General features: G+C 45.3%; 1 protein-coding gene across 1 annotated transcript in view; it reads right to left on the bottom strand.

Annotated features, from left to right (window-relative positions):
- The window catches only part of trrap (transformation/transcription domain-associated protein), a gene marked incomplete at its 5' end in the record, with an annotated part of 79,616 nt that overhangs the window by 23,036 nt on the left and 32,275 nt on the right, over window positions 1-24,305 (bottom strand). The window contains 22 exons of the mRNA XM_080463528.1: window positions 2,053-2,153; window positions 2,834-2,980; window positions 3,168-3,286; window positions 4,022-4,217; window positions 6,087-6,278; window positions 8,214-8,349; window positions 8,815-8,927; window positions 9,058-9,195; window positions 9,434-9,721; window positions 11,180-11,299; window positions 11,522-11,668; window positions 11,977-12,156; window positions 12,332-12,545; window positions 14,341-14,462; window positions 14,855-15,054; window positions 16,096-16,245; window positions 17,075-17,203; window positions 17,421-17,634; window positions 20,160-20,306; window positions 21,119-21,229; window positions 22,107-22,250; window positions 22,472-22,630. Coding sequence (XP_080319654.1) covers window positions 2,053-2,153; window positions 2,834-2,980; window positions 3,168-3,286; window positions 4,022-4,217; window positions 6,087-6,278; window positions 8,214-8,349; window positions 8,815-8,927; window positions 9,058-9,195; window positions 9,434-9,721; window positions 11,180-11,299; window positions 11,522-11,668; window positions 11,977-12,156; window positions 12,332-12,545; window positions 14,341-14,462; window positions 14,855-15,054; window positions 16,096-16,245; window positions 17,075-17,203; window positions 17,421-17,634; window positions 20,160-20,306; window positions 21,119-21,229; window positions 22,107-22,250; window positions 22,472-22,630 — 3,467 coding nt within the window. The remainder of the gene's footprint in view (window positions 1-2,052; window positions 2,154-2,833; window positions 2,981-3,167; window positions 3,287-4,021; window positions 4,218-6,086; window positions 6,279-8,213; window positions 8,350-8,814; window positions 8,928-9,057; window positions 9,196-9,433; window positions 9,722-11,179; window positions 11,300-11,521; window positions 11,669-11,976; window positions 12,157-12,331; window positions 12,546-14,340; window positions 14,463-14,854; window positions 15,055-16,095; window positions 16,246-17,074; window positions 17,204-17,420; window positions 17,635-20,159; window positions 20,307-21,118; window positions 21,230-22,106; window positions 22,251-22,471; window positions 22,631-24,305) is intronic.

Here is a 24,305-nt window from a genome sequence, read left to right as displayed (position 1 = left end):
ACACGCCCCTTTTTCACAATAAAACACCCAGGAGCGTTTGAGGTTGTACGTCTCTGCCGATGATTGAAGCCAAGAATAAACCTGATTCTCTGAAAATCATTGTAATGTAACAGAAGCTTTGAACTTCTGGCGTTCTACAGAAAACACACTCACAGAAATTGGACAAATAAAAAAATGGTTTTGACAGTTAGGAACTAAAAACATCATCAGGTAAATGTTTTGAAAAGGTGACAACGGTCACAGGTTCCATAAGAGGTCAGAGGAACCGTGGAGAAATCTGTGGGCTGGTGCAGCCTGGCGTAAGCAGTTGGCTGCCTGCATATACGCACGCACGCAAGCACGCACGCACGTTCGATTTAGAAAGTGTTAAACAGCCGGCGAAATAAATAGACAGGTGAAATCTGGCAAGACACCAAAGTTTTGACTGCACCATTTATGCTGACGGCGAAATATATTTCGAATCATCAGCTATTTTCACTGCGCCAAGTGCCTTCTAACCGCTCGTTGGCACACAGTCTGAATAACTTTTGCACACCTTTCAGTCTCTGATTAATAAATAAGATGCAGGAGGCACCCGAAGACACAGCAGCCTGCAGTCAAAACACGGAGAAAGGCCTGTCAATGAAGAACTCTGGCTGAGCTGCTGTTGGTAAATGGACCTCCATTTTAGGAACGCTTCCAAAACAACTCTCTCCCACTTACTTACAGCGAAATGTCTCCCAAGCCAATCAATTAAAATGTGTTATTATAAAAGGCATTTTGGCATGTGATTAAAAAATGGGAGCCTGATTGCTGTGGGAGCCGGAGCCGAGGACCCTCCAGTAATGCTTAATGGGGTTTCCTCTGTCGCTTTGCGAGTGTTAAAGTACATTAACAGTTTCTACTACCCGGCTCAACAGGAGCACAGGCACCCAACAGACTGTCAGATTCTTGACACCCGTTTAATTGAATGATCCCAAAATCCTAAGCACATGTGGCTACACACACAGACACACACACACACCCCCAAACCCCCACTCCACTGTTAATTCTCCCCCAGTGCAGGGGGAGACTTAATGATTGCAATAAACCCTGCTGAGGTGGAGGCAAGTTCTGCTGATCCCAGAGATTTCTGCAAATTGCCTGGAGTTAATTATTGAGTTGCATATACATTTAATAAGCCTTCCTCAATTTGTCTTTCACCCCTCAGGACGGCGTGTCACGTCAAAAGTGACGGGGCAGAGAGTAGAGGCTGTTAAAGGGGAATGCGGCTCTGGGTGTGCGCGGCCCGGCGGTGGATTGCTCCGCAGGCAAACCCTGGAGCCAAAGACAAATTACTGACACCGACACAACCCGACGCATCACACGGCTTGGCTGGTAACATAGACGTGGATGTGCTGAGCTACAAGGTCAACAAAGTGCCAAAAATGATTGCTGGGCACTGAAAGATTAAAAGACCCACTCATGATAAGGAGCTGCTGATAAACGTTTCAGTGAAACATTACAATGGATGAAAAGTTGATGTGTTACAAAAATAATAATTTACGAGAAAAACCAAATGCAAAGTGAGAGAAAAGGTGAATTCTTTTACTAATAAGGGTGTAAGAACTAATTTAAAATATTCATGGAAAACTTTTCAATCCAAACACGACGCAAATCTGCATTTATTTTCACTCATGTGTTATTAATGTTCATTGTGAACTAATTGTTTGATATAAAGGGGCAGATTACATAACTTCATTCTGCTTTGGAAGTTTGGGAACTTTTGTTTTGCATAAAATGTGTTTGCCTTTTGCCAATTAATGAAATAAACAAACATATTCAGTGCAGCAGTCACAGTCTGTAATGACAGGCTTGTTGACCTACAGCATCTCTTCAGTGCTCAAAAGGGATTTTCTGACTGCCTGTTCAACCGCAAACAATTTACAACACGATCAGAAGTTGTCCAGCTTTGAAAAGATATTGCTGTGCCTCATCCTGGTGTGACATGTGTGGCACACTGATGAAAGGCGACTTGCTAAATCAGCAGGACATTATTCCTGTACTTTAAGGATTGAACACAGTTGTACATACTTGTTGATTTGAGCCAAGAACATTCCCTTGAGGGCGTAGAACTCAGCCGTCATCTCCTTGGTGAAGTACTTCAGGTTGGTGGACTCAATCACCTCAAGACCCTGGAGGGAATAAAACAGGGGATTAAGCCCCAAACAATACAGCAGGCAGGAGAACGTCCTCGTCTACACTGGAGAAAGGAAAAGTGAGGCAGATACCATGACATTCTGTTTGAGCTAGGACCATAATCACAGGTGAAAAACAAACAACCTGCTCACTGTTCATTAAGAAGCAAGAAAGAGGCGTTAAGGGAACCAAACTTCCATTACAGCGAGCCTCAGATTAGGTGTCCCCTACGTACTGCTGTGACAAACGATGTGGAGCAGCAGAAAGAGACAGAGGGAACCAGAAATGAGATAGAAGAGAGGAAGAGAGAGAGCGAGGGAAGAGTGTCTACTGGCACTTTTAATGACTTGTGGTGCGCCGAACTACTTCTATTAATCAGAGCACTCCATGGGCTTAAGAGCGAGCTCCTGAGTTACACTCTCTTCTAAGTCCTGGCGCTATAACTTGTCACCTAGAGGCACCCCAAACACTCCTTGCCCTCCCTACTTCTCCTACTTAACGTAACCCCAGCCATGCCTCCAGCTGTTGCTGACAGAAATCAACTCAAGTGCTCAAATCACTCCCAAGTTGTTTATGCAGAAAAGGTGGAACACAGGACAGGTGCACGGAAATAAATATATAAAGAGCCAACAGATCTGAAACGGGGATGACGGCGTCCTGGGATCTTCCGTCTCACCTGCATACATTCATTCTTGCCCATGACACCGGCCAGCTGCAGGTAACACTTGACCTGCTGCCTGATCTTCTGGAAGCAGTCGACGATGGGCACGGTGGGGATGGTGTGGATACGACTCAGGATGTCCAGAGCCACATTCACCAACCCCTGGAGACACAACAAAAGCAGAGTTTAATGAAAGTTCTTGTCTAAGTTTCCTGTTGAATATGAGCTCTTCATCTGGCTCATTGTCGGGTCACAGAGTTTTATTTGGATGATCTCAAGCAAATATTTCCATAAAAAAATATATAAAAATTCAGACAGGACACGTCAAGTTTTTTTCCCAAAGAAGTACCTGTTTGCGGGCGATCTTTCCGTACTGAATGATGGCGGAGGCCGAGGCGTGGACTCCCAACATGGCGTTGTTATTGTTTGGGTCATGTTGTGTGTTGGTCTCATAAGCCGTCACGATGGCTGCGGACAGAGACGAAACGGCAATGAACATGACGCATCACCTTTTCTGAGTGACAGTTGACAGTTGACAGATTGCATAAAAAAAAAAAAAAAGAAGAGGGGAGCTTAGAGCGCCGCGAGCAGCGGGGATCTTCTAGCACTCCGAAAGCTCGGCTGTCATAACGCAGACGAGGGCACTGGGGACACCGAACGTATTGAACGGTAAATGAGCCATGGCGATGAATTTCATCAAGAAAATTCCATTTCACTTTAAGTTTGAAGGCTGTCACGTATAAATGAAGTGGATTTCATTGGCACGGTCCTGCAGAACCGGCGCCATCATTATTCCAGCGCCTCGCAGTGCGGCTCGGAGCTCAACTTGCTTGAGACATCACATTTTGCGGTGGCTGCCTTTCTGAACGGTTTCAAAGTCACTGCGGGAAAGAGTTGAGCACTGAGCCAGGTAAACATGTGTGTGTGTGTGTGTGTGTGTGTGTGTGTGTGTGAGTGTGAGTGCTGCAGTCAGAGGGAGCGAGTGCTTTAGTCAGCTGACATTTGGAAATGTACTGAGACCCTGAGGGGGTTCTGCAAAGAGTGGCCTTTTAAAGAAGACCCCTTCGTGGAACAAAAGCAGCAAACTGAGGAGCGTGTGGATGATTGTGGCGTCCCGTAGCACGACTGCAATGCCTGAAATTACATGCTTCAATGTTACTGGTGTTACGTTCAGTGTGCAGGGAGTCGGCACATTAGTCATACCTTGGTAGTGGTGCTGGCGCCACATAAATATGCTGCTCCAGTGGGACAAGTCATCAGAAACGATGGGGAGGCGATTCCTCCAGGTTTTCACCACCGTCTTCATGTCATGGAGGCTGGTGTTGCGGCCCAGGTTCGCCGGTTGAAGCCCCGCGTTAATCTGGGCCGCTTCTTGCAGCTCGATGATCTGCTGCGCCGCCTGGAGAGCAATGATAATTAAAAATCTGCCCGCAGTCCATTTTATCTTTCATACAGCATTGGCGATTATCTTCAGCATATCCTCTTGACTCTTGGACTCCCAACTTCAAATTAAAACTTCTATTGTGCAAGCGAACCACATAATGGCATGTCCAGCAGCAGCAGAGCTTCCCAGTCTGTTTGTTGTTGTTATTTGCACATTTCATTGTTGATGATTGGCAGATGCATTTCTTGCACAGGTTGACCAACTTGTTTTATTCAAAGTTTAAACGTATGTGTTGCCAGGCCGGCTCTGCAGTCTGCTCCACAGATTCGGTCCAGGCAGAGCAGCAGCTGAGCTTAATCTGGTTAATATTTTGCCTAAACATCTGAACAAATGCAAGCTTCTGTAAAAGACCTCCTGCTCAGTTTGCTGTGTGTCGCACACATGGCGTCCATCTGCAGTCTGCTCGTCTGTGATCACTTGATTTGAAGTGAAGGGACTCGTGTGTAAATTGGCCGTTTTCTCGCGACACATTCTGAAGCTTTCAAGAGCTGATCTCGATAAAGCAAACTCCACTCCCTCTAAACTTGAAAATATAACGCAAAGATTATTTTTTAGACCACAAACATAATTTTTCAGAGAAAAGTTTTATGTCACCCCACATTATTTTGATAGCTGATCTGACCTGATGCAGCTGGAGACTAAGGAGATGGGAAAATGTGAAAACGATCAGTGAGGGCTTCTATCTCATTCCGTGGTAAGAAGCCTCATTGATTGGCCCAAAGCAGCTTTGTGAACATATAATCAATCATTCCATTATAACTACTCATCAATCAATATTAATGCCAGCCCTCAATCAATATTGCGGGTGATAATCCATTGATCGTCAGCCGCTGCTGAGAGCTGGGATTTGGTGATAACTTGATTCAAATGGTATTTGAGCCGCACTGTATTTGCAGAGTCTGGGCTTCTCGGTCTCCGAGGCTCACAGAGTCGTGAATGTGAGATATAGAGTGTGGAATGGAGATTTACAACTGGCCGCTTGGTTGCGTGGAGGAATAAATAGCTTGTTTTCCCTGGGATAGGGTAAATAATTGCACATGTGCGAACACACGAACACACACACACACGAACACACACACGAACACACACACACACACACACACGTCAAATACCCATTTTGAAAAGATAAATGCAGTGATTCAGAGCAATGCTGAAGACCGACCCCCCCCCCCCCCCCCCCCCCCCACCCACAAACACACACCAAGTCCCCCTCCTATGGCTCCAAAATGAAATCTCCCAAAACAAAATAAATTAGGCAGCAAAATATTTTTCACAATTATCTGTTAATATCAGCTGATGGCCCATTTCTAACCTTCATTCAGACCAACCCATTCATCATGTAAATGTAATTCTGCTGCAGGTATTTAATCAAATAGTATCTGATGGCATGGAAGTAATTACAGCCCTTCTAAACTAAGTCTTTCTTTCCTCTTCTCTCTCTCTCTTCTACTCCGTGTCCCCCAGTCTGTTCGCTCTGCACCTTTTCCAATTTTTATCGCCTCAGCATGGCTTCTTATTTCATTCTTTTTTCATCTTTACCCTGTCTATTGTACTCTCTTGTGGTGGAATCAAAGAAGGCTGAAAGGGTTTTAGATTATTAGGGTTTTTTTTTTTAATCATCTGTCTCAATTGTACAAAATAGAGAGAGCCTGCGACAGAAGCCATTATCAGCGTTACTCAACAGCACGTTGACTCGGGGCTGCCGGTGATCTCCTGACATGCATCTCTTCAAGTGCTTATCGCGCCAAACCGTCTTTCCTTTGCGACTTGTCTCGGCGTTCTGATTACCGCATCAAAAACAAGCCAGGCGTTCAATACACTGACCTGCAGCAGCGGCGTATGCACGTGAGAAACGATGTGAGGCAGCCTTCTCCACTCACGGATGGCCAGGCTGGAGGCCATCTCCACCAGACGCTCGATGAAGTTGAGCTGCTGCTCCTCCGGGTGGCAGATGGCCAGATAGCCCCGGTGCATGTTCACCTTCCATGCCATCTCCTTAGGACAGCTCCGCTCCACCTGGAAAAGTGTGCAGGATTTAAAACCCAATGATCCAGAACACCACGGCAAAATGACACACGGTTGAGATTAGTTTTCTGATAGTAAGCAAACAGAGTCGGTGCAAACTTGCCGGATTGTGTTTGAAACAGGAATTTGAACAACAACTTAGTTTGTAACCGATGACATGTTATGAAACAATCTATCCTGGACAATCCACATGAGCAATAAAGCACCATGAAATCCAAAATCAGCCAAACTCATTTTCAACTTCTTCCAATGCTCCTCAGGACAAAACAGAAATACACATAAACACACACAGATTGATGGAGAGGGCGGCGCTCACCATCGACTGAAAGCAGCTAAACAGAGCACTCGAGTGCATTTTGAAACGGTGGCATATACCTCAGAAACTGACAGGAGTTTATAGAGGCGGGCTGTTGTTTGTCCCCATGATGTCGAGCACAAAAGCGCACACTCCTAGCAGTGCAGTGCGAGTGTGGCGGTTTTAATTAAATGAAAAACATCTGAGGGGGAAAAGGGCCTATGACATTTTTCTTGCATAATTTAATCCAAACACAGACACACAATGTTTCCGTCTGCGAGTTTCTCTCTGAATGGCTTGAGCAGGACTTTTCTACTAATGACTAATAAACCTGACGAGCCTGACATGGAGGCAGACAAGTGGAAAAGGCCCCGCTATTGATTAAAATGCTGAGTGCATCAACAGTAAACAAATAATAGCCTCGGGGAGCGGCCTACGTCACACCTGTGGCTTGCTGTGTTTAAAAGTAAAACTAATTGTGAGAAGGCCAAGGAGAGTGTGAAAAAAGCAAGAGAGCGAGGAGGCATCGGCGTGCGCCTGTGTGTGTGTGTGTGTGTGTGTGTGTGTGTGTGTGTGTGTGTGTGTGTGTGTGTGTGTGTGTGTGTGTGTGAGAGCTCTAACGATGCTGGGGAAAATTACAGTGATCGGTCAGAGCGCACTTATCAGGGGTGACGCTTGATGAATATCCCCGAGACAGGGCCGCCCTTATCAAGAGCCGGCCTTTAATTGAAAGCGGGGACATTTGGAGTTCGCTCTGAGCTGGTGAGCAGTGGGCAGGAGGCAACTCAACGCCTTGCTCCTCTCCGCCACTATAAAACAAATCACCCTTCAGCAGATGCCAGGGTAATTATTCATGCACGTGGCTGTCGTAAATATTAACTGTTACAGCCAGAGCCGCGGAGTGAGGGATGGAGAGATGGGGAAGTGGAAGCAGAGGGGCCAGTAACACCAGAAAGGAGACTGAGTAATGGCTGTAAAGACTGTGAAAATACCAAATGAAAGAAATAGAAATGAGAGCGCAGGGGACAGAGAGAAGGAAGGAAGGAAACAAGGAGAGGATAGAGTGGAGATGGTGTTGCCAGCCAGACAATTTAATTAGATGTCACCTCAGGACAGAGCAGCTCAATGGATTGGTTCCAAGTCTCCTTGAAAGAGCAAAGCAGGAGTATTTGTTATACGCCAGGTACTATCACACACTCGCCACACGTCTGCACTTTGTTTTAGGAAACACGAGGCTAATAAATCCCCAGACCAAACAGCTGAGCTGCATTTTCACAGCTTCTCGCTGCCTCCCTCATGTTCCCGGGGGGGTGGGACTATGTGGGGATATGAAGGTGCACCAACATGAAGGTACTGCGCTTCACACCGACACGGGGCCTCGCCTTAATATACAGCACTGTACCAGAAACTGGGAATAAAGTGGGGAAGAAAAAAACCCAAACTAAATCATTGGAGTCTCTCTGCTTCAGTGGGTTAAAGCCTGCAGGCTCCACTGAACCCGGAAACTTTGGGTTGTAGTTTCAACTTTCTGTCCAACTGTTATTGCCAAACTTAGAATCAAGTGAGAAAACGTGCGACGATGTTCCCAGGCAGGCGTGTTTATGAATACGTGTTGCTTGTGCAGTCCTCACCTGTTCCAGAGCCTCCTTCATTGCAGCCCAATTGGAAACCCTCCAAGCGCACTCGAGCACCAAATACGGGTTGGAGTGGCCTTTGGACTGGCCATACTCAGTCAGCGGCTCCCACTGGTTTAATTCTTTCGAACAGCTGGAGATGAAGGTACGGGAGTAGAAACAGCTCGAATTTTCAAATGTGCTACAGCCGCTGTCAACATGCTTTCATCCATAAACATGACATACTGTCAGTAACTTACTTCACAGCGCAATGTGTGTGGTGTGTGTGTGTGTGTGTGTGTGTGTGTGTGTGTGTGTGTGTGTGTGTGTGTGTGGGGGGGGATACAAGAATACCTTTATTTTTATTTTATATGGATATATGTTGTCAAATAGCCCTGATGAATCATTGTGCTCTACAGGGAGGAACTGTAGTCATCCTAAAGTGCAGCAAACCATTTCGATAATATATAAGACAGGGAAAGTGAACTTTGTTGAAATACACTTAAGAAAATGTGATGAGGGCAGGTTCATAAATCAAAAAAAAGTGTAATTCTGCAGCATATACAGAAATTCCCACGGTTAGTTTGCGTAAACTATATTTTGCTAGGAGGGGCCTTACCGTATCCAGTGGTCCTCCCAAAGCTGGTACTCTGGGAAAATGGCAGAGGAAACGTTGCTCCTCTCGTGCTCTTTTCTGGCCTTCTCCATTGCTTTCTCATAGCTTTCCTGAGCCTGAATAGAAATATCATTCTATTTCAGAGCAGGTTCTTTGGGATAATAGGGGATTTGTAATTTGAATAGAGAAGGTATATAAAAGCAAAAGGGACTAGTGAGTCCAACTAACGCCATCTCTTATTTGTACCTGTTCAAAGAAGCCGTGCTGCTCATATGCAATGGCCGTCGCCGTCTCAGGGAACTTGCACCTCTTCTGCCACAATCCCGCCCACATGTCCTCTTCTTGGAGCAGAGAGTAAAGCTCTGCAAGGGAGTCCAGAATCTCCTGTGCACAGAAGAGAAATCTTACAAACTGAAAACTTTAATTACAGAACATTCACTGATGAATCCAGTTCAAACTGGAAGGGAGGCATTTTCCCCCGGTTTAAAACATCAAGCTGCAGCACACTCAACAAACACATACCTCTCGTGTTACCTCCAGTGTTGGGAAGATCATGAGATTTTCTTTTGGCAGTTTTATAAAACAGATCATTGTGCAATTATCACTTCCAACAGCCAAATACCTGCTGAGGTGGTGTGATGCTCTCTTGTTCATAGAACTCGGTGCTCTGCTTGGGTTTACTGTGCAGGCTCAGACCCTTTTCAAAGGCCTGCTGCTCGAGCATCAGGGTGGAGCGCAGCCAGAGGTTGTGTGTCTTGCCCAAGTACTTCAGCACGCAGGGTCGGATGGGAATAGGAGGCACACATTGGGACATGGCTTCCACAAAGCAGTTCAGGGCACTGGGCTGGCAGTCTCTCTGGGCCTGGTGGCTGCCGCTGCACAGGAAAGGACTCATTTCTCCAGACAAAGCCTGAAAAAAAATAAAATAAATGAAATGAAATAAAATAAAGATGAGCTTGTCTACTACCCATTTCTACTTCGGCTCACTGACACAGCTTATTGATAAAGGCATTCAGTTCCATATACAGGATGCAACGCGATGCCATTTTCCAGTAAAAAAAGCTGTTAAGAAACAGGAAGAGAGAGGTGGAGGACACACGGTAAGAGGAGTGAGAAGGGACAAATGACCAAGTGTGTGCAGCCTTCCCGAGGAAACCACACGACACATGATCAACAAGTTATTTGAGCTTGATTCATTTCGTACAGAGATTAGCAACATGTGCCTTGTTGTCATTTCGCAGATCCATATCTATAAATAGTCAGAAGTGAAAAACAAATATAATAATGCAATGGTAATACTACCATTCAGCTCTGACGGCTGAATCTTCATGTCCTCTACCAATTTAAGTCATCCTAACCTTTTCAGCTACTGGAGTTCAGTTAAAGGCCAACGCAAAATCTGTGAGAAATGTGCAGAACTGAAGTTCTTCACTTCACTACAATCATCCTCCACTGCCCGTATCTGAACAGAAGAGCGCAATCGCAGGGTTGGCGCCCTGAAAATCATGACTGACACACCGACGCGTTAGTAATGAATATAATTTTCACTCTACATTGACAGAACGGAGTAATTTATGCTATGATGGTCACTTCAATTAGGCTGGTGGTGGAGAATTCCAATATCCCATCAAATCCCTTCCTAAGTAAAATATGCTTTTCCATCATTCGCAAGTAAAAGTCAACCCAAAGATATACAGCCTGAGTAGCAGTAATTGCTTCATTTTCTCAATAAATTGGTGTAATGGTGGCATCAAATGCAGAGATAAGACATGAGGCTTCAAAATAAATACATTTGACACATTTGTGACATTAGTCCCTTCATGTAGGAGACGCCACTATTATGAATCCTAATAGTGTCCGCCTCTTTCAGATGTTTTAAATATCAATTGCTTTAAAGCGACTCTGAAAATACTCTATATGCAACTGGTTCATTAAACTCATTACGGCTCCATTCTCGTGGCTTTCTCATTTCCATATTTAGCATAAATAAATCTGTCCTCGTTAAGCAGAAAGTACACATATTGCATCAAAATAGGAGATGGCTTGAGATGCCACTTGCTTTGCTTATGATAAAACAGAAAAAGATGGAAAATAATGTAAATAAGTGTGTGTCACCATCACGGTGGATCTTTTCTGGATTTTGGAGAAAGGAAAACAAAGTAGTAACAAGAGAAATAGTTATGTTGAAAATGCAACAACGCCGGATGTGTCAAATATTCCCGGTGATTTAAACAATCATTGAGAATGAGACAAAAGCTTAAGCATTAAACATGACCATACAGAATCGTTTTACTTCGTCACGCCCATAATTTACACGGCTAAATATGTGTTGGGTGTAGCACAACAAACTGGAGTAAATTACACTCACGTGCTGCTGCCTGTCGGAGAGAATCTTCCAGAGGCGAGGGAAGAGTTGAACCCAGGACCTTTCAGCCAGCGGAGTGGAGATGTGGCAGAGCTGGACCAGGGCGTTCAGAAGAGCCCCCGTCTGAACACCAAGCACAGAAAGAGTTAAGAAACTGGGTGCTGACTCAGCAAAGCTCCTTTTGATTCCACAGTTAATTTGGCAATTAGCTATTTTACTACAATTCAAATATGAGAACTTACTATAATGAAAAAACATAAATGGTTAATTTTTCATAGTATTTAAACCTTGGCAGTACAAGAAATACTCAAATCCAAACAGGAAACACTGGTGGACCAACCTCACCTTGACCTCCCGCAAAGAGTCCAGAAACTTGTCGTGACGGTTGGTGAGCATGTGCAGCTGGTTGCCAGTGTCTCTCTCGGCCTGCTCTTTAGTCTTGGGAATAGCCGTCTGGTCACCCGGTGCCAACTCGATGTCAATCTCCACATCCTGCCGGCGGATGAAACAAGAGAGAAGCAAACTATTATCTTCAAGAACAGCTTTGACATTTAATCTTCACTTCAGACAATGTGCTGCTTTGAAAAGCCTTTTCATGACATTAAAATCAACAGCTTGTTGGTAATGGGCAAAAGATGAAAACACAGGACTCGTTTTGAAGACAAAGAGCGCAAGCAGAGAAGCAAGGCTCTAATCCCGCCTCAGATCCACAGCATGGAACACACTTCTTAAAGGATAATGTCCTAATTTATGCAAGATGCATTTTGAGCATTGTGTGTGCATGGCTTTCGGTGCTTCACCTCCTCCTTGGTCTCGCTGTTTTCCCGCTCACGTGGCTCCTGCTTGACATGCGTTGCCATTGCGAAGGCGGCACGATCGTGGCTGTCGGCCAGATTGATGACGTTGGTGATCGACGGCAGCATGGATCCCTGGCAGCTGGTGCCAATGATGGTGTTTCGCTCACACACGGCCAGCAGCAACTATCAGACACAGGTGCAAAATGCAATGCAACACCACGACTCAGACAGGTAACAGGCATGACAAGTCCAGCCAAGGCCACACATTCCTGAACAAAACGAGGATTTTTATCTGCATGTCAACAACACATTATTTTTAAGGCAGGTTAAAAAGGCTTCAAGAGGCACAGCTGTTTACCTCGATGCACTGCTTGATCCAGAAGTGGCTGCCCATGGCCTCCCAGTTCTGAGAACAGCAGATGTAGAGTAGCCTCTCGTAGACGCGCCGCTTCATGGAGGCATCAAACACCTCGAAAAACTTGGCTCTGATCAATGGCTGAGAGCAGCGGAGCCCTGAGAGGAAAGCTGGCTCCAGTTTGGACGTGATGTCACTTCCTGAAAGGCTCTCATCCCTGAATAATATCGTGGACAAAACATTTGTGAGACAGATGTTGGCGACTGGCCATTTTAGTCAGACAACAGGCTGGCAAAACAGAAAATGTCATCAGTGGCAGGGGAGACCGAGAGGTAAGAGAAGCATGCAGGTCGTCCACGGGTTCAAATGCGACTGTAGATCCATGAGGCCTCGAACTCTTGACTACAGGAGTTAAGGAAATCTAAAAACAAGGTGGATTAATGGAGGTTCAATTAATAATGTGGACAAAGAAGTATCAACCATAATACAGCGGGCGATTGCAAAGTCAGTAATAACTCATTGTTAAGCACCTGAGAGGCATCTGATGTTGACAAAAGTCACATTCCCACAAAAACACAGCCAAGGAGCGCTGGGAGCACACTCTGCTCTGTGGCAGATTATTTGTTTTACACAGAGTCAAACAAAGGTGGCACAAAGCCACCCTAGAGTGCTGTGTTACACAACAAGTCTGCTTTCTCAGAGGCAAAACAAATAACACAACAGCATCAGGGTACAAGATCCGTGTACTGCACTCCAGATCTCCTGTCCTCCTGTGCAACTCGCCTCCGTTGTGTCCTCTGATGTCGGCTAGGAAGTGAAATGATAAATGACCTCCCGAGTACTCCTGCTGTTCTTTTTCTATACAGCTGCACATTAGAATAAAGGTGCAATAGTCTGTATACGACACAAGAGATAATATATCACCTTTAAAATAATGCTTGGAATTTAAATAAACTACTTGATTAGTAGTTCAGCAGTCCAAAAAATTATACTGTGAATGCAATTTGTATTGAGAGCTCTATTTGGGCTGGTATTTAAGTGAAGTGAGGTTAAGTGACAAATATGGAATGCAAATAGAATTCAAAATTCACAATGCGCATTCAAAACAACGGACAAGATTTGACTTGAAAAAGTCTTGGGAAGACATCGGTTCCATCAAATAATGGTTCAATCCTGTAGTGGTAGCCGGTAAATATATGCCAAACTTTCAACACGAGCCTCCTGCGCTGGACAGACTTGGCGTGAATCACTCATACCAGAAAGTGAAAAGGGCCAATGGAAGCGATGCCGCCACAGCTGTGCGCTGCTTGTATTTGTGCCGTTCTACTAATCGCACCGTTGTGGCACAGCTGCTTTATCATTCTGTTATCATTACTCACTGTCTGTGGTGGCTACACCGCTCGTCTGAAATCTTTTGGCACGAGGAGTCGGTGGTGTGGGGTTGTGGACGCCGGGCGCATTGATCTGATTAAATTGTGCGCGTGCGTGACAGAGAGATGGGGAGACAATGGAAGTTGGGGTTTTGATGAATGGCGGGCAGAACGACAGCGTCTCCCCTCTGACCGTTGCCTGCTGGGTGTTGCGTCATGAGCCGAGTGGATTCCACTGTAGCCCTGTGAAAGTATCCTGGCACATTATCTGTCTCTATAACTACCTGCTGTCTGCCAAAACACCTTTTTTTTTCTTTTTTTTTAATTTCCACCCTCCTCCTTTCCACCTTTTTGTCGATGTACAATGACTAATAATTAGCTCATCGGCTCCAGCACGCTGCAACTCTAATCATTCCCATCTTTAATTATGTAATCTCTCGATATCTCCGCTGCCATCTTAAACAGAAAGATGAACGGCACACTCATCTCCATCTTTATTTTCCATTGCTCCCTGACCCAACCTGCCATGTCTCTCCCTGCCTCAACCTCCCGACCTTCATCCTTCCCCGTTAAGATGGATGCAAGGGCGGCGCGGCATCGGTGGCATGGCCATTTGGCCATGTGATGAATGGCGGTAATTACCTGTAGACGTAATTAACGAGGTCCAGGAACTGCGCGTTTAACTCAAGTTCATCGGGGAAGCGCTTCTCTATGTAGGTCATCATCTTCACCAGCAAGATGGACTTTTCACGCAAGTTCGGCATCTGAGAGGAAAATAAATGTCAGCCGCAGCGATTATGAAAATCAAACAGTCAAAATGAGAAGAAAAACTGAAAACCGAACATTTTCTTCCTATAATTCCCGTCACCCTGCCCACTTCAGCTGTATGCTCTCCTTTTAAGATTTAAAATAAAATAAAATATACCTCTGTGGGGATTATGCTAATAGAACATTGTTGGATTTGGAAAATGTGCTTTGCTTGCTGTTTTTTTCAAAAGTTTTCCCACCTTTTATGACTTTGCTGATTCAGTCCTCAATTCACACCTGGCCTAGATCAAATAATGCAACAATATGCTGAATCCTGCACTTCCGTTTGCTTGTACATGTATCTGTGTCACCCGATACTCTCACACCGTGAGCGAAGCTCCCCTCTCACCTGATTCGCAGCCATGGGAGAGTTGTTCTTCACCCACTCCTCCACGATCTTGACGACCGCTCGCAGGATCTTGGGGTCGGGCGACTTCTCGATCAGGGAGGTGAGGATGACCTGGATGAAGTTCTTCCTCATTTCCATGCTCATGACCGACAGCCGAGTCTTCACCAGGTCGAGGCTCAGCATTACCAGCTCACTGGTCACTGAGAAAACAAATATAAGGTTTCCAGTCGTGACGGGAGCCAAAATGCTGCACAAGAGCCACAAACAACCAGAATGGATCTGCTTGATTTGAGCTTATTGGATCTTGGTAAAATGAATAATCTTGAAGGGGGAAGGCCCCACCAGTCGCATAGTCTTTGGCCAGCATGGCTGTAACTGCTCATGGTGGCGGGTAAATGTCTGTGTTTCCAGAAGTAGTCATTAGGGACCTATTTAAGGCACCGATACCATCTTACAACCATTACCTGCTGTCTGAGGAGAATCAACAAGAATTATGTACTAACAGACTTGTATAAACCTAAAGTCGAGCTCAGAGAGGGAAAACAACAGAAAATCTTTACAAAATATGTTGCAATCACAACCCGAGCAACGGCAATCCGCTTTTTATCCATATCGATAAACTTAAGATGTTAAGCTGTCAGGAGGCTTTGTGGCATGAAACGCCCATATATTTACAGACTGACAGAAGTGGAGACAACACAAAGTGAGAAATAGTGTGATTTTCTCTGTGAATGCTCCAAAGCTCCGACTGTCGTCTGGATCTTCTGCCACAACACACTATTGAAAACGCAGCTGAAACCATTCATTACGACTTCTGATGAGTCCTGCAGCACTGGCACACATGGAGCTGACTGAGTCAATGGATTAATGCTACCCTGACAACAAGGAAAAGGAATTTACTTTCCTGAAAAAGACAGCCACACCTGTCCCCTGCATTTAACCCTTTCAGAAAGAGCCATATGAATCCCTGGGACAACTTGCAGTGCCGACTGATAGAGAGGAGCCGTGATTTCACCTTTTCTAAACAACACACTCCCAGGTATTCACCTACACTTGAACAGGTATCATGATGAGGCCCAACCCAAAAGGTTTTTCTAGTTACTTTAAGTGGTGGTAAGTTTAATCTCCAGGCAAAGAGCCCTTAAAAGAGGATGTATGACAACATGTAGTGTGCTTCACATCCTGTTGTAAAATATAACTCTTTGGTTGGTGATTTCCTGCCGATGTACCTGCTCCAGTACCTGTGGTGGTTTCAGTGACGCCTGGATTGGCCTGCTGGGGCCCCAGGTGTTCTCGCACCATCTTCTGCAGTGAGCGCATGAAAACGGAGATGAGGCGATCAATGTAGCTGGCATTGTAGCTGCAGGCTGACTTCAGGATCATCAGCGTTCCTGTACGATGAATGAAGAGGACGAGAGAAGGGATGAGGGTCAGTAATCTGACAAGAATACAAATCTCTCAGGGGTCAGGTAACAGAAATGCACCAGCAGTCAGCTTGTGTTCATTTACACAGTGTGTCTGCATGCCGTCTGATTTTTTTTTTTCTCCCAGTGTCACACAGACAAGAATAAGAATGAGTAATGCCCCCTCCCTGTTACTGCTCCCTGGAGGGGAGGCAAATGTTACCATGTCAGCCCCTCACCTTACATCAATGCCACCTCTCAGCAAAAGCAGCGGGCGCTTCTTATTGACCACAAATGTAACTCTGAAAAACTGCATTGCGTTCTGTTAAACCACATCATTGCTCTCCAAAAGTCATTTTTCACCTTGAGCATCCCATTTAAAAAAACAATCTGTATATTCCCCTCCCCCCCAACAAAAAAAAAAAAGAATTCAATAAAATAACTGTCTCCCTTCAACATAATCTTTAATGTAAGGCTTATCCATAAATTGTCTGACATCTGGATGGATAACAGTAATGTTTGAGCAGGGACTGTCCACTAAAGCAGCAATCCTTCCCGAGACAATCTTTCCCAAAACCGCTGGACTGTAGCTTCGGTTTAAACAGGCCAGATGTTAGCCAGAGCAGTGGGGCCGATCGGCTCGCATTTTAATCACCCACTCATGGGCTTAACTGCTAACAGGGACTAAGAGGCCCTTTGGTTTAGTTCGGAAAAAGTAGGAGTGGAAAGGTTTTTTCCACGATTACAAGTGTTAAAAGCAAAGAAAGTGAAACTCAACAAAAAATAAGGGGAATCTAGAAGAGGGTGGGATACTTACCAAAGAGCTGTGTCGGGTTAGTGTTGCTTGTGGCTTTTTCATAGTTGGTAAGTCCTTCGTAGATGACCTTTCCCACGGCAGCATACAGACACTCCAGTTCTTCATACTTTGACGCCACTGTCGATGTGCCTTGAGGAATAATTTCAAAGAACAGAGAACAGTCAAGTCTTTCAACACTAATAATGATATGAATAAAGATGTCACTTGAAAAAGCAATGGTGGAAACATCATCAACCACTTAAAAGCAAGAGGAGGAGGAGGAGAATAAAGACATGAAGCACTTTCTTGCATTTAGAAGCCAACTGGAGTTCCACCTAAACATAGCTACCAGACATCGGAAGCTTACTGGGCTCAGTGGGGAAGATGCTCATGAGGCGAGAGAGAAGGGAGTGGACGGCCCGCAGCACTTTGGTATTGCCGCAGGTCATGCATGCTGCGATGCCCCGCTGCAGGGGCTTGAAGTGGGCCAGGATGGCCGGTGACTGCAGCACCGGCAACAGGAAGCAGAGGATCTCCAAGCCGGTGCAGATGTTGGAGATGTTGGCTTGTGCCGGCTGCTCCTGAAAAGTCAACAAGACGAAGTCAAGGTCACTTTGAGTAACAGACGGTTTATTCCCAGGTGTCAGTGAAGTATTTGCTCGACGGAAGCAGCTGGTAGATAGAGAGCATCTATATGGGACAATTTCACCGCAACTGTCATGAAGAGCTTTGCACTGTCAGTCCCTTTCACAAACACTGAATTTAGAAGATAACTGCTGCTGAAGGGGAAACTATGGTTCAGTTTTTGGCCCAAGGACACTTTATATAATATACCTTATATTAGAAGATGAGCAACCTAATGTGACAAGATTTCTTTTTACAGTGAGTATTGATTGTGTGATTTTGTCTCTTTGCTGGATACTTTAAAACATGCAAGGTTCACACAGCTACTTCCTTGTTACACAGACACTATGATTAATAAAACTAAACAAAAACCGTAAAGTTAAGTTTCATTTAGCAAGTTCATGTAGTGTGCAGATTAAAAACAAAGCAGGACTACCTATAGGACAAATTCATCTTGTGATGTATTGACCAGTCCGTTTTTTTTATTTTTTCCAATACAAATTCGACAATTCAGAAATCCATATTCTATTCAGGTATTTCTCACAAAAACAAGGTATTGTGATGGTTGCTAAACTAAAAATCAATTTGCAATGTCGGGTTCTAATTTTGTCTAAATTGCAATCAGGCTTTACAATGGCAGGGCCAAGAGGATAATCGGGGGCAGATCCATGGCACTAATCTTACCTAATGAACAAGGTGACTCCGGTGATAAGGCTCCTGGTAGATATTAGGGTGGTATTGATTTGGCACTGTATTAACAGAATGGGAACGTGTCTCTGGAGCGGTGCAGATAGGCCATATACATGTATGTGTGGGACTCCGTGAGTGTTTTGCGTGTCTCCCTTCGTACTCCTCATTTGCCCTCTCACGCCACTCCCCCCCGACTCTTAATCACTGCTACTCCAGTACAATGAGATGATAAAAGGTAATCCGATTAGGAGCATTGTTCATTAGCCTGAGTGAGGCAGGTAGAGCATGATCCCAGGGGAGGATGGCCTGTGTATGTGCATCTGCATAAGATCGACAGAAAAGCCTTGTTTGTCAGACCGTACCCGCCGGGATGCGGAAGGGCTGGTGGGGTTTGTCTGTCTGAGCAGGCAGAAAGAAAGACGCGGCCGATGCACTGATCCCAAAAGAGAGCAGCGGAAGTACGTGACAATTGCTGGCGTGCAGCGATAACCCTGTCTGAACAGCAACGACGAATCAGACCGGAGAGATGAGGAAAAAACAGGAGAGGAGAAAAGGATAAAAAAAAAAAAAGAGGGAGCGGGAGATAAAGGAAGAGAGAGAAGACAGGCTGCGATAAGGCCCTGGATAGAACAGAAGAGATGAGAGGAGGAAACGGTTAGAGACCGAGGGGAAAGGCGAGGGGAGATGCAAAGAGGCACAGAGGGGAGATACAGAAGGCAAGGATGAGGAGTTTAGGATGAAGAGGGGTTGGGGGTTGAATGAGAAGGCACAGGACAACCCGGATAGACTCCCGTTATCTTCCCACTGTCATTATTTTGTCATTATGGCGGTTGGCGCTTCACTTCATGTATTACCGATAACAGACAAAAGACTCTGAGGTGTTAGAGCAAACACCAAGAGCTCAGGCGCAGAAACTTCTCTTGTTATACTTTAGTGTTTGCTGCTTACAGCAGCAGGCCTGCATATTTTGAATTTCATTCAGAATCCTTTGCCTGTTGAAGCGCCTTTGCAGCTTCAAATAATCTGACATCCTAACATAAATAAATACTTTTTTGTAGTTGCACTTTTCCAAATACAAAAACAGTCCCCAATAACAAAACGAGGAATAAACAGGGTTTTCCCCCCAGTGAGCTGCAGGTTAAATTGAACGCTCACTGCCTACATGCACTGGGGATTTTAAAATGTACTTTTATTCAGAACCAGAATGGGAGCGGCGTGAACACAACCGCTCTATGCTGGAGAAAAGTTTCCTTGTGGTATGACTCCCAGTGTGGCACCTTACGGTGTCAACAAATGGGCAGGTGTTTTTCCCTGTTTGCTGCAGTCTAATATCCGTCCCCGTTCGGCGACCGTGACATTCAAGGAAACTTTCAAAACGCATGAAGGGAATGACAAAATTTGAGTAGCACAAAAAGTTAAATAGAAAGCATGGAATCCAGCTGAATTTGTGTTTTTTGTCCAATAACTATAAATAATGTGTCGTTCTATGCCGGTCGCTAAATGATTTTCAATGCCGTTAAATATGTGTGTCATATTTTCTGAAAAAATGTATCAACGGCCACATGGGTAAACACTTTATGGGGTCAGAATCAGCTTAAAACGCAGAGTTCAGGAAGAAAGGGAAAGAAGAAAAAAAGGAAATCTCAACAACAACAACCTCTTAACACACCTGCATTTTGCCTTTTCTTCTAGGAAACTCAAGTCATTACAAGTGTGAACGCAGCGAGTGTTTATCTCATGAACGAGACAGACTAAATATACTGGAGGATTTCGAAGGCTCGTGCCATCTCACCACGGTCATGAGCAGCTTGTCGAACCACTGCAGCTTGAGTTCAGCACGCGGCCACATGTCAGGCCTGAGGGCAGTCTTCATCAGGCTGACGCAGCGACGGGACAGCAGCTCGCCCGGAGACCCGGCAACATTGGTGCTGTCGTTCACCTGCAGGGGAGAGAGGGAAAGGTGCGAGGAAGACTGGGGTCGTCATCATCATCGCTGACAACAGATCTTCATCTTCGGTATTATAATGACATCCTGAAGAGGTAAGAAATCACACAGGGCAAGAAGAGGCAAGGACTCTCAGCACACAGTCATTTCACTCATGCAGTGGAGGTTCACCAGTGGCACAGAGAAAGGAGACCATCAGTCAACAAGGAGCCTCTTTACAAGCCTTCACAGTGACGAGCATCCACCCTGAAGAAATATCCTTGACCGACTCAATGCATCACTATCAGCTTTAGGTGTGGTGTCCTTTGGCTGATGGTAATCCCTTCGGCTATTGAAAACATATAATTTTTCTACAGGGATCAATTTGGCATCACAATGCACTGCTATCGAGTGGGGTACAAAGAAAAGATTATGTTCCCATAGACTGTGCCATGAGCACTGAGTGATCCCCAGCGGCTACACGGAAGGTTATATTCAATAGAGACGGTCGGGTGAGCAGTGAGAATGAAGTTTGGCCCAAAAAGAAAGTAGGAAAAGTCAAGGTGAGTGAAATCCAAGCCAGTCTATTTTGGGCATGTAACCAAGGTCAGCACTGCCACTAGACCAAGGGACAGCTCTGAGAGGAAACACAAAGGACTGCGTCGTCTGCGTTTCCTATTTCAATGCGTCCAGCCCTCACCTGACTGAGTGGTTGGAATGGTCCTTCCTTGCAGGCACAATGGATGGCAAAGCTGGTGTTATCTACTATGTGCATTGAAGTATGTATGATGGATGTTGGGGGGGGCGGGTTCTGGTGGTGGACTTACCTGACATGCAATCCTGATGAGGAAGTTAACCACAGTGTCCGTATGTTGTTTCTCAACAGGCTTGGTAAGCATCGTCTCTGTACCTGGCATGGACTGGCTGCGACCAAACACCTGGATGTAGAAACATTTATGAGTCGGATCGGAGGGGAAAGCACTAAATTCTTTGTTAAAAAGGATTTTTAACTTCCACTGCTGTGTAAAGAAGTCTGCACCTAAGATTCACCGATAGTTATTAACCAATATGAACCGGACAGTTTCAAAAACAGCAGCTTGACTTTTCATCGTCTCTTAACATTTCAGTGGAGCAACCGACCAACAAATAGTTCCTCAGCTACAACATAAAACAAACTAGAATACTTCAGATGAAATGTGTGTGCCTGCTGACTCGTATTCCTTCCAATTTTGTTTTTCTTTAACCAAACTCTTATCTGCTTTGCCTGCCCAATCTTTCGCAGTATTTTGCAACAAAAGTCACAGGGAACTATAATCCTGAACTTTCTGCATGTGTTGATATGCTTTTTGTGCACCTGCTATGTTTTTTTTCACCAAAATCCCATCCACTTAGACTTACAAATCATCTGAGCAATCTAAAGAGGCGGTACTGCATTATCAAAGAGACACTATTGTGTAAATTAGCGAGACGCCTCTGGGAATTAAGAAATCTCATCCCGTTCTTGAGACGTCAAAAACAACAGGCCTCAGTGGGATACCGGGTGAAGCAAATAAGAGGCTGCTGTACTGCTGCAAGGCAAGAAGCTGCAGCCCTGCTGTCATCTCCTGTTGGATCTTTCCTCAAGCACATTAAATAAATGATTGGTAAAAAATGTCTGTTTGATCAGTAGCTCTGAAAATGTTCTCCAATCCAATCACTCAGAAGAGACAGCGAAGACAAGGACACCCAGCAGGTACTTTGAAGGTAGGAGGATACGACTGGGTGGTAATGGAGGTGGGGGAGGGGGGTTCCCGGCCTCTTGCTGGTTGAGCTCACCGTGGAGGCGGTGCCGGCTGCCGTGCGGAACCTCTTGACGTCCTGCCCGGCGGCGGTGGCGGTGGCGTCCAGTGACAGTCCTCTTTTCACAGCCGCGCCGCTCGGCCCTTCACCGGCAGGCGCCATGTCGGCCTCCGACTCTGGCTGTTGTGACCAAAACAGATAAGTTTGTGCAGACTGAAACATACCAAAGCGACATCGATGACTCGTGCACGTTTACAGAATATGACTGGGAAAATGTTTTGATCGCTGAAATGAAGACCTACGTCTGGTGAAATAATGAGCATCTTCAGTCCACAGACACGACACACTATTGCGAAAAGTGCTTAACCATTTTATAGAAAGCGTTGAAACCTTTTGGTTACCTGCTGGTCTTTGATTCTCTGCAGTTCCCACTTGATAACCACCTCAGCCAGATCCACAGCCAGCTTCCGCTGCTCGATGGTCACGCTGGGAGTGAAACCCAGACGCTGCATTGCACTGATCATGTGCTGCACCAGGTGGTGGCGAACTGGATAGTATACCTGGGAGGAAAACGGCGCAGAGTGAAACTTCACAAAATAACAATTGGTGAACGTGTCCCATCAACCTGGCAGGGATTCCGCATATTATTAGCAGCTATTTAACATATCCATCTCACAAAGGCCGTGCCACGTTGCCATTCGAAACACAAGCTGTCAAACCGCATTTCATTTGGTCCTCGAGCACCAGATGGATGTTGATGCCGGTGGCACGGTTCGAAATCAGCCAAAGAAGCACAAGGATGGCCACTAAGACCAAACGGACGACACGAGGGTTCGTACAGAACTTCAAACTTCTCAATACAATATCACTGTGGCTTGAGGCGCACAATTCGCTTTCTTTAATTTTATCTGAGTGACTCGCAACTGGAATCACGGCTCCATGCAGAGAGCAGATGCTCGGACTGTTTCATAAATAAGCTTGTGTTGCGGTAAATGAAAAAAATGCACACTATGTCAGAGGCTTCCAAAAACAAAAGCTGAAGTTTAACATGAGTTTGGTTGATTTGCTTGTAGAAGATCCAATTTAATATTTCTGATCAATCGCCCGACCGACAGCCATCCATGTACGTCAAAAGCTACCAAATGCTCGTCACTGTGCTTTCCCTGCAAAATGACTAAAAGTACATTCAATTAAGATTCCAATCACCTGATCAATTCCTTGCTCATGTGGCAAGAAATCAATCAGCCTGCCTGCGCGGAACATCAGATTATGGCCTGAACGATTAATTGACTGGACGATTTAATCGGCTGATTGCAGCGACGAGGCAATAATTCATAAGAGACCAAAAGTTGGCCGATTGACGTCGATGTTCACACTTTTTTTTTTACTAATGAAACACAGTCACTCTAGCACTGAAAAAATATCTAATTGGCCATCATATCAATTATCAGAATTTTTAAATGGGTCGACTCCTCGCTGTGAAAGTAAAAAAAAAAAAAGTGAGGCAACAGCCAACACATTGTCTGACAGTAAATGTACATTTCCTGTGCTCTAGATTTTGGGGGATATAACAAATATTCAAGTTGAAATGAGTGTTCAGTCACTTGGAGACGTTGACTCACAATAGGCAAAGTGACATCGTATTCTCAGTCAGTCTCAAGGACATGATGATGCACACTTAGCCCTCAGCATTCACACACTCGAGTGTCGCACTCAAGAGTCACTTAGCCTCCAAAACCGAACGGGGGACCCTCAAACACGCGTGCAGGCAAAGCGGCAAGAGATGAGATGTCTATCTGAGGGCTTTTGTCAGTGTCAAAGAATATTAAAGCTTCTCACTTCGAGGGTAATTACAGTCGATAGAGCAGGACTTCGCGTGCCCCTTTAATGACGGAGTGGCTCAGCCCCGTCCATCACATGTGCACACAGACAAACACGCACACAATCTCTCCATTCCTTTATCAAACACATGCACGCACAAAGTCTCTCATCTGTCTGTCATTATCTCCTCCCCAGTGTAATTATGCTGATGTGATTACATTAGATTAGTCATCTGGCCCAGTGAGAGCAGCCTGTCAGCAAGACAGAGCGGGGAGCCCAGCAAAATGTCAGTCTTCTGCTAAAAGACCCGACTCTGACTGTCAAGGCGGCGAACGTCGGCTGAAGAAGCGAGACACGGCCGAAGCGTATTTAAAGTTTTGGGGAGGGGAGGGGAGCCAAAAGACAGATGAGCTT

Source organism: Lipophrys pholis, assembly GCF_963383615.2.
Source record: "Lipophrys pholis genome assembly, chromosome: 1".
Lineage (NCBI taxonomy): Eukaryota > Metazoa > Chordata > Actinopteri > Blenniiformes > Blenniidae > Lipophrys > Lipophrys pholis.
This window is presented reverse-complemented; position numbering and strand designations above follow the sequence as displayed.